Source organism: Lactuca serriola, chromosome 9 (genome assembly GCF_051521515.1).
Source record: "Lactuca serriola cultivar US96UC23 chromosome 9, Lser_US96UC23_V15, whole genome shotgun sequence".
In the NCBI taxonomy this organism is placed as follows: domain Eukaryota; kingdom Viridiplantae; phylum Streptophyta; class Magnoliopsida; order Asterales; family Asteraceae; genus Lactuca; species Lactuca serriola.
Window position 1 is genome coordinate 57082191 of NC_136416.1, and position 15649 is coordinate 57097839.

General features: G+C 36.1%; 1 protein-coding gene across 1 annotated transcript; it reads left to right on the forward strand.

The window, feature by feature from the left end:
• The first annotated feature begins 1960 nt into the window (after positions 1–1960).
• On the forward strand, positions 1961–4147 carry LOC145074431 (uncharacterized). The gene has a single exon (XM_079020809.1). The coding sequence runs from the start codon at positions 2180–2182 to the stop codon at positions 4091–4093; it is 1914 nt and encodes a 637-aa protein (XP_078876935.1). The 5' UTR covers positions 1961–2179; the 3' UTR covers positions 4094–4147.
• The last annotated feature ends 11502 nt before the right edge of the window (positions 4148–15649 follow it).

The following is a 15649-nucleotide window of genomic DNA, read 5'->3' on the forward strand; positions in this document are numbered from 1 at the left end:
ATGCAAGTGTTTGTGGGTCTTAAAGTTTGTTAAAAGGACCAAAATCATGTTTTGACCCCAACCTTGCATGCAAGCACATAAAGTTCGTGACTTTATGGTTTAGGAGGTCTAAAAGGACCTAGATCTGTATTTTAGACGTAAAGACTTAACGGATTAAGTCATGAATGAAGTCCCAAAGAAGTTGGCCAGTACGATGGGCGTACTCCCTGGTACGCCGCATGTAATGGGTCAAACTCCCCGTCTTGGTCAAGGCCAGCGTACGCTGGGCGTACGTGCCGGGTACGCCGCACGTACGCATGCAGATTGGAAAAATTGGGCTTTTGGGCCCTAAGAGGACGGGCCTGGACTTTTGGACCCCATGGCCCGTTGTGAAGTATCATTTTGGACTTAGGAATAAGGAACTTGAGTATTGGGCCTTTTTGGGCCAAGATTGGGCCCTTGAGGATTATTATATTAGACTTGGGAATTTTTGGGACCATTTGGGGAAAATAAGGTCTAATTCAGAAATTAAGCAATGAGTGGGCCCTTAGGGAATCCTTAATGGGCCGTAAGAGAGCTGGGCTTGATAAGCTAGAATCGGGACTTAAGTATGTCTCAATTTGAACGAAGGGTAAAACGGTCATTTTACCTAGAGTAGTGTTATAGACTTTGATTGAGTGTTATGTGTCTCTGATAGCTGGGAGTCATTAGAGCAGCTGTTAGAGATTTACTCCACGAGGTTCGACACGCAGTTTACGAGGTGAGTTACCTTCCAGTAGAAGTGGGTCTAAGGTACCAAGGCCGACTCACTAGTAGTTGATTACAATTTAGATGAATGTTTATGTGATAATTGTTTGGTTTGCTATTACTTGATATGTTCTATGTGCCAGTATGTTATGTTCTATGTAAAGTGGTAGTAGGAGGGGATTAGTCCCCCGATCGGTTGTTAGGACCGAAGGGTATGTCGGACACCCCAGATATGTCTGACATCATGTTTATGATATGTTATTATGTGATAGTAGTACGGGGTGAAATAGTCCCCGTGACTGGGTGAGATAGACCAGAGGGTAGGCAGACACCCCAGAATGGCCTGACATGGGTAGTTAGCACCCCAGAATGGCTTGACACGGGTAGTCAACACCCCAGAATGGTTTGAGATGGGTAGGTCGGACACCTTAGAATTGCCCGGCAGCATGTATGATTGTATAGTGTGTGGTATGATGGGGGAACCTACTAAGCTTTGTGTTTACAGTTTCAGTTTTAGTTTCAGGTACCTCTTTATCCAAGGGGAAGGAGCCGGCTGCGTAGCAGCGCATCACACACACATGATTTCTGCATTGAGTGTTCTGGGATTGTACTATGATTTTATTACTGTTCGATGTTTCTTTTGAGACATGTTTATGATGGTTTATGAATTGATATGATATCGACAATGTTTTCAGTAAATGATTTTATAAATTACTTAATTAAAAACGAAATTTTTGGACTCGAAAATTGGAATGTTACAAACATGCTATCACCATTCCAACTGTACCGTTGTCATTACCACCACCACCCACCACTACCGCTGCAACTACCACCACCTCACCCATACGGCCATACCCCTACCGATATTACCGCCATAACCACCGTCGTCACCGTTACTGCTGTCACTACCACCACCCCAATCCTACCCCCACTACCACCATTATTGATTGTTGTTATCATCATCACCACTTCCACCACCATCACCACTTCTTCCATCGCCACCACCACCTTCGACACCCCATCATTGCCGCCACCACCACCCCACCCCGAGCCTAACGCCGCCCCACGATTTTCTAAATGTAAAAACTAATAAGAAAATACACATCTAAACATATTTTTTAATTTTCTAAAATAAATAATAAATAAGTTTATTAAACAAATTTTCTAAAATTCTAATGTACCACTTATATTATTTTTATAATAACAGAAAACGAAAAACAAAAATTTGCTTTTCCCTATCTAAACTCAACCAAAAGTTTTATCGAGAAAAATGGTTAACGCGACATCCCAAACACCCGTAAATCAGTGAGCGTTCGAGAGTGGATCAAAGCCATAGGTATCTGTGATCTTTCAATTGAATCAACAAGTTTTTTGATGATGTCCACTGTATGATTGCAAACCCTAAAACACGTTCAAGCATAGTCCAGCTCTTAAATGGCGATGGAAAACTTGCATGATGACGACGACGATTATGAATTGGCCTCCTTCTTTGAATCCGCTAGCTAATTTGCTTCATTCCGTTGTTGATTTCCCTATAATCGTATCGTTACTTCGAAACAGTCATCGTCGTTCTACGATTGCTCCGCTTCATTCTCTAAGGCATTGCGAGGAAATCGACCGAGAAAATGACCTTGCTCTATACGATGAATTGGTTTCCTTCAATAAATTTGCTCATCGCCAACCTCTCCCCTCCATTAAAGACTTCTGCAAGTTATTAACTCGTATCGTTAAGATGAATCACTACTCCGTTGTTATCTCACTTGTTCAACGGTTAGACGTGTTAGGAGTAAAATCCGACATTTATGCATTCAACATCGCCATCAACTGTTTCTGTCACCTAAACAGAGTAGATTTTGGCCTCTCTGTATTTGGTAAAGCCTTGAAACGTGGTTTCGAACCTGATTATGCTACATTCAACACTTTGATCAGGGGACTTTGTGCTGATGGCAGCCTTGATCAAGCACACAAACTGTTCGACCAAATGCTAGAGAGTGGCTTCAAGCCTAACATCGTAACTTATGGGACATTGATAAATGGGATGTGCAAATTGGGAAACACTACTGATGCTATTATCCTGCTCAGAAAGATAGAAGAAGAATCACCAGGCGTTATCATCTATAGCACCATCATACACACCCTTTGCAAAAACAGGCAAGTTACCCATGCTTTGCATCTTTTCCAAGAAATGACTGAGAAAGGCATAACCCCAAATGTTGTGACTTATCTCTGCTTGATGCAGGGGTTATGTAGTTCTGAATCACCTCAACTTGCCAAAAGATTGTTAGATGACATGTTAGCTCGAAACATCTCACCAAATTTGCAGGCTTTTAACGTGTTAATAAATGCATTATGTAAACTAGGGTTAGCAACCGAATCACATAATTTCCTTGCTTTCATGATTGAAAAAGGAATGCTTCCCAATACAACCACCTACAACACATTGATAAAAGGGTATTGTTTGATTCAAAGATTAGATAAAGCTAAGCACTTATTTAATTACATGAGTACACAAGGTTGTGATCATGATGTTGTTAGCTATAATGTTTTGATCAATGGATATTGTAAGAATCAAGAGATAGATGAAGGGTTAACACTACTAAAGAAAATGTCCAAACAAAAGATTGATCCTAATGTAGTTACATACACCACAATTATCCATGGTCTATGTCTTGTTTCCAAACTCGAGGACGCACTTGTAATTTTTCATAAAATGCAAGATTGTGGACACATTGCTAATGTTGTTACTTACAGTACTTTGATAGATACATTATGCAAACATGAAAGAGTTAATGAGGCTTTATATTTGTTTAAACTAATGGATGATACACATGTTCCACCTGATGTGTTTACTTTTACTAGCATCATTGATGGGTTGTGTAAAGTTGGGGAAATTGATGCTGCAAATGATTACTTTCTAGAACTTTCTTGTAGAGGGTTACAACCGAGTGTATGTACATATACTGCAATGATTGGTGGGTTTTGTAGGAATAGGAGATTAGATGAAGGAGAAGAGTTGTTTATGAAAATGGAGGAGAGTGGTTGTGTGGCAAATGTTCATACTTATACTGTTATGATCAATGGGTATTGTAGGAATGGGAAAGTTGATGAAGCAAATGAGTTGTTTGTTAAGATGAAGGAGAGTGGTTGTTTGCCAGATAGTTGTTTGATTAATAGTATTATTCAGGGGTTTCTTTTACAAAATGAGATGACAAAGGCGATTCAGTATGTTGACATTTTGAGGGAGAATGGGTTTTTGTTAGATGTGTATACGGAAGCTTTGTTGCAAAATTTTCAGTGTTGTGGGGTGTTAGAACATTCATCTAAGAAAGGGGTTGAGATTTTTTCTCAAGAGTGTAATGGTGAATGATATGTTGATAACTTGTAGTTACTTTAATATTCTTGATTGATGAGTTTTTATGTGTGTATGTGTGTATTTTTTTTTAATATTATGATATTCCAAAATGATCCATCTCAATGCGCATAACATTAAAACATAGCTCAAATCTATTATAATAAATGAATTTTTTTTTGTCATATGTCATACTCTCGCTTAATTTGTCAAATATCAGTTTGTGGTTATTTTGAATTAATTTATTTTTCACATGTTATTTTATGGGTTTATTTATTTTATTAAATTTCATATAATATTTTAATGTAATAATTACAATAAATATAGAATAAATGAATATCAATTTCATTAATGAACTTACCTTCTAATTTTAAAATTTTTATATTAAAGCTTATTAGTTTATTTATTTAAATTATTGTTTAAATTTAAAAGATAAAAAAACATTTCAGTTTTAATAATTAATTATTTTTCTTATTTTCTTATAAATTTATATTGTCCTTAAGATCTCTTAAGGTTATTATTGAATTTGGAAAAGTAATTTCTTAAAATGACTTAAGAGTTGCTAACAAATGTATTTTATTTTCCTAAATTTTTTTCACAACATTTGTAAAGCCATTTTTTTTTAGTTTAATTATATATTTATTTTTCTATAATGTTTTTAATACAATTGTTTTTAAACAAATCTATTTTGAAATTTCAAAGAAATACAACTTTCTTATTCGTTTTAACTAAAAGTTTATAAAAGATGTACAATTTTGTTAGTATAACGTTTTAAACTTATTTACATGTTCATATCTTACTTTAATGAAAGTATTTTTAAATGTTATAAAAAAATATAAAAATTTGTGTGTTTTCCATTCTAAAAAATATGTAAAAAGTTATAAAAAAAAAATCTATGAACCATTTTAAAAATTTTATAAAACGAGTTTAGAAAGGATTGTATGAAAGTAATAAAAGTTGTATGAAAAATGTTAGAAAAAAATATATTAAAAAGTTGTAAAAAAAGTTTAAAAGATTTATAAATACTTTGTTTAAAAACATTTTTATGAAAACTGTATAAAATTATATGAAAAAAGTTCAAAAAATCATAACCCAAGTTTAAAAATTTGTGTTAAAAAAACCTATAAAAGACTAAGAAAATAATAATAACTAGGGTTTGGACCTTCTGTGCGATGCTGCGGAAATCCCGTATGTTGAAAAACATGACGCGAAATGGATAGGATTTCTTAGTAGAAATTTTATCAATATAGTTTAAACCTTCAAACTGATGGGTTATGAGCACTACGTCATTCCTATGGAGTACATGCAACCCCTAAAGCTTTGGATCTAGTTTGTCTAATGAGCATGCAATAATCATCCAAAGTCATAAACCCTAGATCTAGCATACAATAATCAATATTATCATAATATAGGGTTTAGATCTTACCTTTGATTGTTATGTAGCAATAACAATCTATTCCTTCTTGTAATTGGCTTCTAAAAGCTTAGTGTCACAAGTGTCACACCTCTAATGGCTCACAAACACCAAGAGCAAGAGGATGACTTAGGAGGGAGAAGGAGGCACCAAAAACGTCCAAGAAACTCCAAGCAATGCTTAGCCGCGTTTTTGGGTGCCTTGGGGGTCTTTATATAGTGAGGCTATTAGGGTTTTGAACTAGGAAACCCTAATTTGACTGCTTAGGCCCTAAACAGCCCATGGACTCCCTCTTTAGAGGCCTTGGATGAATTCTCATGGGTTTCCCCATAGATTTCGTCCACTCCAACCTCTATGGAGTCCATTAGCCCAATATCCAACTATCACACGATTGACAGTTCTAGCCCCCTTTATTTAATTAATGTCTTTTAGCCACAAAATTAATTCATATTAATTCTTGACTAATATTAATTAAACAATATGATTTCTCTTTTTTTATTATTCATATAATATATTAATAAATCATTAATCTCTTTCTCCATAAATCATCCTATCAAGTTGCTTTGGTGAAGGCAACCCAAAAAGACCATGCTCATAATCGGGTCAAGTACATACCAAAATAGTTATGGACTTAGACACTAATCCAACAGTCTCCCACTTGGATAAGTCTAACAACTATTTTGCATATGACTTCAAACCTGATCAACAATTGTAGCTTTCAAAAGCCGCTGTCAACTCTGATCTTATCAGAAGCGTGTCCTTTAGATAAGGGATTATATATTCATCCATTCTAGATATCGTATGAACTGAGACATGGATTTTAATCATACTCTCTATTCATGTGTTGTTTCCCGATTTCCGATTTATGACAACTGACAACAGACTACAATTGAAGACATCAACTTAGTCCCGGCTTGGCCAAGCGCTTAGGGTGTCATCACTAAATCATCGAGGGGACCACATATATCGCTTTTATCCCATTTTGGGTAAAAGGAACGGATAAAATTCGACTCAATGCTTGCTTGTACTCACTCACTGAATCACACACAACAATATGTTTTATAACACCAAGTTATTGATGCGTTTACATATTATCAATGTGTAACCGACTCGCAAGATACAACTCACACATCTCGGTTTCAAGAATATAAGATATTATCGTCTCACCAATCACTCGTGATAAATCCATGAAGAGATCCAAGTGAGCGTGGGTTTAATCCAATGCTCAAATCATATTCATAAGCACTCATGAACGTTGCAACAAACATTTGCTATGTCTAATACACTTTAGGCAATCTACAAACCAATTCATGACAATCTTCTTTCATACCTACTCCCAAAGTATGAGCGACTGTGAAACGATCGAATAATCTTATTATTCAGGAAGTCAAAACATGCAAAGTGAAACACAAGAATAATTGAACCCAATATGGCCCCAAACTTTTGAGTATAAATAAAACTCCTTTTATTTAATCACCATATTGATTACACATTATTCATTATATAATTTTTTGGGTAATCAACTTATTACTTGAATTATAACAACAATTGTCCCATGCTCTTAGCATGCACACTATGTTTACCTATGGTCCTTACTTTTTGAAATAGTATAATTGAATAACATTTTCAATCACACTCATTTCACAATTCCCAATCCTTACCACAAGTTTGAGAATACCAAATTACTGTCACTTATAGAATATGTTAGATTTTAACATTTTATGTAACGATTCTTTCGTAATCTCATAGCGCCAAAGTCACAAAGACTTTGCCAATGAAATTACAAAGTCATCTATTGGAGATTGTTGCAAGACAATTCCATAGACATGAAGTCTCACATTCAAAGTACATTCCTTTGAACATCCTTCTTGCATAAAAGTTTCTAATCTACATAGAGATTCTTAAAGTCCAACTCCCAATATGGAAATAATTCCATATTTACCATATGACAACTCATTATTAATATAATCATATCTAATAATAATAAATTAATAATGTCAGTATAGTCCTTCCATTACCATACTTCCAACTGCTCATAAGCGACCAATCCTTAGCGAACCTTAGATTGTCCTCTTGACAGTTGATTAATCACCTTTAGTCATATCTGGTTCTAATCCTTTTTCCCTCTTAATGCCATAGGCATTTGGAAAATTTTAGAACACGCAAATATTATAGCATATGCAATCGATCCTATGTCTGAAGCATATGGGATACGATTCATAATGTCTTACATAAAGACGTGATACTTGACCAGTCTTTTGCTACAATATCTCTAGTTGCCATGTTCTCACAATTCGAACTATGAAGAGGGATGCCGTAATCATAATCGAATTTGAGAAAACAATCTAAATTTTATATGACTAAATTAAATAAAAAATCAATCCAAGCTTTTAGAACTGAAATGAAGTATAAAATTCTCTCCCTTATTTATAGCAAAACAACTTTTCAACCCTTGCAACTTTGCAAATTGAACCTTTTGTTTTCTATAATTAATATTGCTATCTCGCAATACTAACCATAATTATCATGCTTGATGTGTGTAAAACCCACTAGTTTTAAACCTACTTTTAATTATCAAATAACACACAAAAGGCAGTGAACCTATCAATTGTGGTATAGTTCAAGCAAGTAGGGTATCGAACACAGGGAACGGCAAATTAAGTAGTGAAAACTAATTTATCTAATTTAACTAATAAGTAGGGGTTTTCTCTAGTTTTATAAGACTAGAAACTTACTAATGATTACTTGTTAAACTAGAAAATGAAGACTTTGACTAGATTCAATAACGGAAAAGTACTTCTATTTAGTTCAACTTAATTGATCCTATGGTTGATTTCAAGGTAAAAGTGCAATGGATTAATTCTTTTGCTAGTTACCGATTCAATTGATTAGTTCCGTATTCACTTCATTAATCCTTAGCAAATAAATCAATTTAAACAATGGCCAGTTGTCTATTTCAATTAAATTTACTAGATATAATATTCGGGTTAAGTTAGACTTGCAATAGCTAATTAATTTATCTTTTAATTAACTTCTTGTTTAATGGTCATCTCACAAGCTTGCACATAAATTTACTTGATTTTCTTATTAATCCTAGTTTCATGTTCATTACACTAGACATATGACAAAAAGTGTTCACTAAGCATATGAGATTGATAACTAATAGATGTTCATGCTAATTAATTATCTCCCTATTAACAGAAAATCAATTATCATTCATACACAAGGTTCTTTAGCAAGCTAAAATAACTAAATTAACCAACATAGAATTAATCCTACCAAGAATCAAACCATATTACCAATTTCGTATCCCCAAATAGAAGTTTAAAGAATTTAGTTCATAACTAAGGTAAATAACAGCAAACAAATAAGTTCAAGTTGCTTAATCATGTTGACAAAACAAAAGAAATAAGTAGAATGGTGGAATTATGCCTTAATTACTTCCGGAATTGGATTCTAGCTTCCTTGGTCGACTTCTAGGGTTCTTCTGGCTTCTTATTTGCAGCTAAGCACTTCTGAATCGTCCCAGAACTTCTTTCTCTCGATCTGTGGAATTATCTTTAAATAAGCGGTCCGACTCGTCGAGTCAAGTGGTGACTCGTCGAGTCCCTCTCACATTCTACGTATTGCGATAACTATCTGGGATCCTGAGTCATTATCCTTCTGATTCCTCGACCGGACTCGTCGAGTAGATATATGACTCGACGAGTAGAAGCTTCTTTTTCAGTGTTTTCCTTCTTCATTCCACTCTCAATCTTCTAAACGCTTCTCTTGCTTCCTTTTGCTCCCGAGCTTCATCTTTGGACTGAAAAACATAATTTAACACTTTTAAGTACCTTTCATCCATAATATGCGATAATTTAGCTAATATATGAATAAAAAACTATACTAAATACACACTAAATATGCACATATCAATGCTCCCACTCACATGATGATTATATCTTTTCCAAGCATAACACTTATGCTCCCACTAGCTTTGAAACATATTCAGAAATTAGCTGGACTTCTAGAAACCAATACTTATTGACTTTATTTACAAAAGTTCATATTTCTGAAACCGAGACGCTTCGATAAGCCTTTATCTAAGCTTCTCGAACTCATACACCTTTCCTTAGATAACCTATATGTGTGTTTAAACAATTTTAGAACTTATAACAATAAGTCTAAAATGTTCAGACCCATTTGTCATTCCCCATAATTCGAACTATGAAGAGGGATGTCGTAATCATAATCTAATTTGAGAAATGCAAATTACATAATGCTATCTTCAAAATCTCTCTTAGTGAAAGCGTTTCCTCACAATCATTTTCATGAAGGATAGAAACCTTATGACACTCAGATTTTGTGGTGTATGTGTTCCTATCCATGTGAATTTGTCACAACCATAATCATAAGACAATAATTGTGACAAATCCAAAATCTTATGGATCGAACTTGTCCATTCTTAATTTCATGCCATCAAGGGTCCTACCATTGCTTCTAAGTTATTGAGCAGCTCAACCCTACCTTTCAATGTACTTTCCATTGATTAAGGTGCCTTGCCCCTATGTAACCTATTGAGAACTCATAGAACTCACATGCATAGTTGACCAAATTGGAATGGCACAGAAACAAGAATATGTCAACACGATAGGTTAGAAACCTCAAGTCGTGTGCTAGTAATTAACAACATGTTTACTTTCGATTAGTTCTTGAAACTTTTCAAGATCTTTAGACTCCCACTGACCTCTTGACATATTAGATTCTTTTATCAAGAAACATTTCTTGACAAAACAAATATTCAAGAGTTAGTGTGTGTCTATATCAAGACAAAACCTACACGGAATTTGGTACTAGTTGGTCTTTGTCTTATTCAAGACATCACAAAATGTGCATGTGTAAGAACATTCCTACTTAAGATTATGTCACTCAAGTCACAATCTTGGAGTATGACTCTAAGACTTGATTTTGGAATGAAGTATGATATATCTTATTGACTTAACCACTACAACAATTCTCGATTCCTCTTCTTAGCCAAACTAGTGCACTAAGGTGTCCTTAGAGGATGAATTGTAATATGGTTCCTACGATTACCAAGACGATCATAAAACACGATACAAAAGTACTCTCCCATCTTCTTAGATTGGAGAAACTTTTTATCTTTCTGCCGTCATTGATTCTACTTATTCATTCTGCCATTCATTGAAACTTTTCAATGATTCAGAATTACACTTAATCTTGTAAGTATAACAACATTTACTAGACTTTTAGTAAATAATGACGAATAATGTTATTGTTATTTATGGTGGACTTTACTAGCGCACAACATTGTGAACTCGATCTCCTAGTCCTTCACTTGACTCTTTGTCAAGGAATTAGCCTTAAAATTCCAAAGTACCAAGATTTCCATACATCACATGATTCAAATCATATGATTCCAAGCTTCTGTCCAATTGAAACTTCGGCGATGGGAATCTTTCCTTACTTATAAAATTACGACATTACCATAAATAACATAACTAAGAATCACATTCATTTAATATTGCTTATAACAGAAACACACAGACATCAATTTTCACAAATGCCATTGCAAGGAAATATAAATAAGACAAAATCAAATTTTATTTTATTGCGGAAAAATATATCCTTACAATGCAAATGAAAACTATGCTATTACATATTCCTAAGCATTTATCATAACTCTAAGCAGCAATTCAAAAATCCGATCATCGGATATATGCGATCGTAATCCATTTCTTCGCGATCAGACTCAGCTCGCTCCTTCCTATAAGCTTCCTTTCTTTTCTTTGATCTTTCAAAACATCAAAATGTAATCTTATCACATCATGTATTAAGAATCTCCAAATAGGAACTTAATGGAGTTAGATAGTGGATTTTTTACCTAAAGCAGAGTCATACATCTTGACTCTCCCATCTCTTAGATCTCTCAGGTAGTCAGGACAGCTTCGTAACCAATGCCCCTTCTTTTGGCAGTAGAAACATATGGACTCTTCTGGAATGGCACATGGGACTATCTCAGACTCATCCTTTCTTTTACGTAGAGAAAAATTTTCTGGACTTCCAATGTTGCCATTAACCGTAGAAGGTTGGGATATTGATTTATCAGACCAAAGTTCTCGACCAGTGTGCCAAATCATTTTTTATTCAGCAGCAATAAGCAAATAAGTCAAATCAATAAGGGTCATGTCGTGGTCCATCATATAGTACTCTCTAACGAACTTACCATATGATTCGGGAAGTGATTGAAGAACCAAGTCAACAACCAACTTCCTTAAGACATCGACACCCAACATCCTTAACTTGTCAATGTGTGACTTCATCTTTAAGACGTGTGCACAAACAGACTTTCCATCTTTGTGTCTTATTGCCAATAGGGCTTGAGTGACCTTGAACTTTTCAAGTCTTCGAACACATGGGTCAGGGATAATTATTGGAGGAGGTGGAGGAAGTGAAGCATGATTTCCATTTCCACAATCCAATCGTGGAACATCATCTTCACGTGGAAAACTTTTTCCAACGGATTCAGGAAGACCATAGTTGTCAGACTTTGACATCTATAAAACGGGAGAAAAATTCAAGTTGGTTGATTGAGTGATATTAAGGCTAGGACCCAACACAATATTCTACAAACTGGAACAGGGATGTCGTAATCCAATTTGTAGAATATTTGAAGGTAGGTAGAGGATTTACCAATTTCCACCATGAAAAACGAAAAAGAAGGTTAAGTTTTAAATGTATTGGAAACTCCTAGATCTTTTTAGATTCATTGAACTTTTCAATGGCATGTTTAAATCTCGATACGCCCCTCGATTTGTGACTGGGATGCCGAGGATCACAAAACAGGGTGTGAATAACCATGCAAACATATATGGTGTCCCCAATGTTACAATCACCTATTCGATGTGTCGGTTAACCACACACGCTCCACCGAACTATGACAAACATCGATTCACCCTTTTTCACCTTTAATTAGAGCCCAATTAGTGTGCCGGTTAACCACACACGCTCCACTAACATCTTAGCAAAGGTACAAAGTGTAATTTCATGGAATTGCATCAATTCACTTTTGCCTAAAGTAACTAAGATTGGGAATTTTTTGTAAAACATTTAGTTACTTTAACATTCATTATACTTTTAATGAGGAGAGGGTTTGCCCTATCCTACCCGTTCGGCTAACGACCCTCCACCAATTAAGGAAGCGGTTAGTGAGAGTGGACACCCATTAAACGGTCATTTTATAGGCCATAACCTTATACCCCCTTATAGATCAGCTTCGTGAATGAGACCTACTAACGGTAAGGCTAGCAGTTTAAGTTATACATATATAATATTAGACTTTTAATGTTATATATAGTATAAGGGTGTATTTTACATTTTTAAAATACTAGGTGATTTAATTTTATAAATTACACTTTTAATTTAATTAAATATAAACCATATCATTATGGATTTATTAACTCTCTTTTAATTATACTTTTAATTAACTTAATAAAACTATAAGGGTGTAATTTGAACTTTTCAAAACTAGGGTTTTAGAATTTAAAATTTCAAAATTAAACTTTTAATCATCTTCACGTGGAAAACTTTTTCCAACGGATTCAGGAAGACCATAGTTGTCAGACTTTGACATCTATAAAACGGGAGAAAAATTCAAGCTAGTTGATTGAGTCCTTAATAAAACACCCAAATGAGATATTAAGGCTAGGACCCAACACAATATTCTACAAACTGGAAGAGGGATGTCGTAATCCAATTTGTAGAATATTTGAAGGTAGGTAGAGGATTTACCAATTTCCACCATGAAAAACGAAAAAGAAGGTTAAATTTTAAATGTATTGGAAACTCCTAGATCTTTTAATCAAAAATTTAAATTCCAAAACTTGAGGGAAAGTTTTGAAACTTTTCAAAACTATCTAGATCAAATTACAAATAATTAAAATTAATCAAATAATTGGTAATTATCTAAATTTGACCTAATTCAATTTCTTACTAGATAATTCAAAACAAAATTAAAAATAATTAATATTTATCTTATAAAACAAGTAATTATCTTAATTTTGACAATTATCTTCTATTTTGGTAGGGATAATCACCAAATATTGATAAAATTTGGATTTTATTAATGAAAAATGTTTTTGGTAATCATCCCACAGCAAAATAGGTCAAAATACCGAAATATCCTTTGTCTGACCTCGGGACTCACCGAGTCAGGGACTGGACTCACCGAGTCAGCCTAACTCGCCGAGTTCACCAACTGACTCGCCGAGTCAGTTAGGCAAAGGACCAAAAACTTCGATTTTCAGGCAATGAATGATTAAACAAGCATTAAATGCATCAAACAAACAGCCTAGGATCTGATACCACTGATGGGTTATGAGCACTACATCATTTGTAACACCTAAAGTTTTGAAGGCCAAGAAAGGAAAGAAAACCCTAACTTTAAGGGGAGACTCGGCGAGTCCAAGGAGGAACTTGGCGAGTCTGAGCGGGATCTGGGTCGAGGAGTAAGTGACCGACTCAGCGAGTCGGGCAAGGAGACTCGGCGAGTCAGGTCTGTTCGAGGAAAACCCTAAATTCGGGACTTGGACCTTATTTAAGTGCCTCATTCTCTTCTCTAGGGTTCCTTTACTGCCTCTTTAACCCTGAATACCAAACCCTAGCCGCCATATCCATTGTTGAGCCAATTATTGCCTTGAAGAGTGCACTAAAGCTTGGAAAAGGAAGAAGGGTCTTGAGGGTGCAAGAAAGGGGCTATAGATCTGGGATTGGGAAGATATTTCTGAACATTTGAAGGTATTAAGTCGTTTCCCTCCCTTTAGATCTATTTTGGTTGTGAGTTTTGGGGCTTTTTAGCCATGATTAAGTTGTCCATTTGAGTTAGAAGCCGGATCTAGAGTTGCTACTTCAGATCTAAGCATATTTTGGTCTTGGAAAGCATAAAGTATCAGCCCTTGAGTTGATTATGAAGCCTTTTTGCCTTAAACCATAGTTTATGGTGTATTTAGCCTAGATCTCCTTCTCTACACATAAAGTTTGCAACTTTACGTGAGGAATAGGCTTGGGGAGGGTAGATCTACAGTTTGGAGCCCATGCATGACTCAAAAGTCCTCTGCATGTATGTAGATATGAATGGACTCGGCGAGTAGTATGAAGGTTAGGAGGAACTCAACGAGTGGGATGAACAGCTCGTCGAGCCGGATGATTTAGGCAGGAACTCGGCGAGTTTGAAGAACAACTCGGCGAGTTGGTTGAAGATTGCCTTGGACTCGGCGAGTCTGTTCTTGGACTCGGCGAGTCAGGTCGTGAAACCCCAAACCCTTCGAGTTGAGACTCGAATCAGTGAGTCGAGTGGAGACTCGGTGAGTTGGATAGGTCAGGACTCGGAAATCGGTAGACTCGGCGAGTCATGGACTGACTCGGCGAGTCGAGTCGCAAAGAGAAGGACTCTGAACATATGAACTTGGCGAGTCAATAGGGTGACTCGGCGAGTAGGGTTGACCTGGAAGGTTGACTTTGACCAGGACTTTGACTTTGACCAGAGTTGACTTGGTTGTCTTTCGGGGGTGGTCAGTTAGACTCAGTGTTGCATTAATATTGGTAGCTCGGGGAGCGAGTGGAGCAGGAGTTCAGAGAGTTGTCGGGCAGCAACTAGTGGGTTCATCAGCCAGTGCAGGTGAGTTTCCCTTTGTATGAATGGGTCTACGACCACAATTCCGGCCCATGTAGTTATGAGTAGAAGACCTGGGGATTAGCCCTAGGCACAGAATGCTAGTATGGTATTCGGGACGAGGTCCAATGATAGAGGGCAGGTGCCCAATGAATGGTTTATGTGATAGTTTATACTTGTTGTCTGTGTGATACTCGTATGTGCCTGGTAGGGAGGTGAGTGTGGGCGAGGTCCCATATCACACCAATAGCAGAGTGTGGATGGTGTTCCACATCTCAGTAGCAGCAGATCAGGGGTGTGGCCCAAGTTAGGGAAGAAGTGAGGGTGGGCTGGGCCCGTACCTCACTATCAGCAGGAGTATGGACGCGGTTCCATGACTCATCAGTAGCAGGACAAGGGCGGGGCCCAAAGATAGGCGAGGCCTTAGGACAAGATCCGTTAGTATGTGTTTAGCTTATGTGATGTGATGTGATATGTTTATGTGCTATTA

Excerpts from the sequence above, each read along its gene's own strand:
- LOC145074431 (XM_079020809.1), top strand. The coding sequence starts at position 2,180 with ATGATGACGACGACGATTATGAATTGGCCTCCTTCTTTGAATCCGCTA.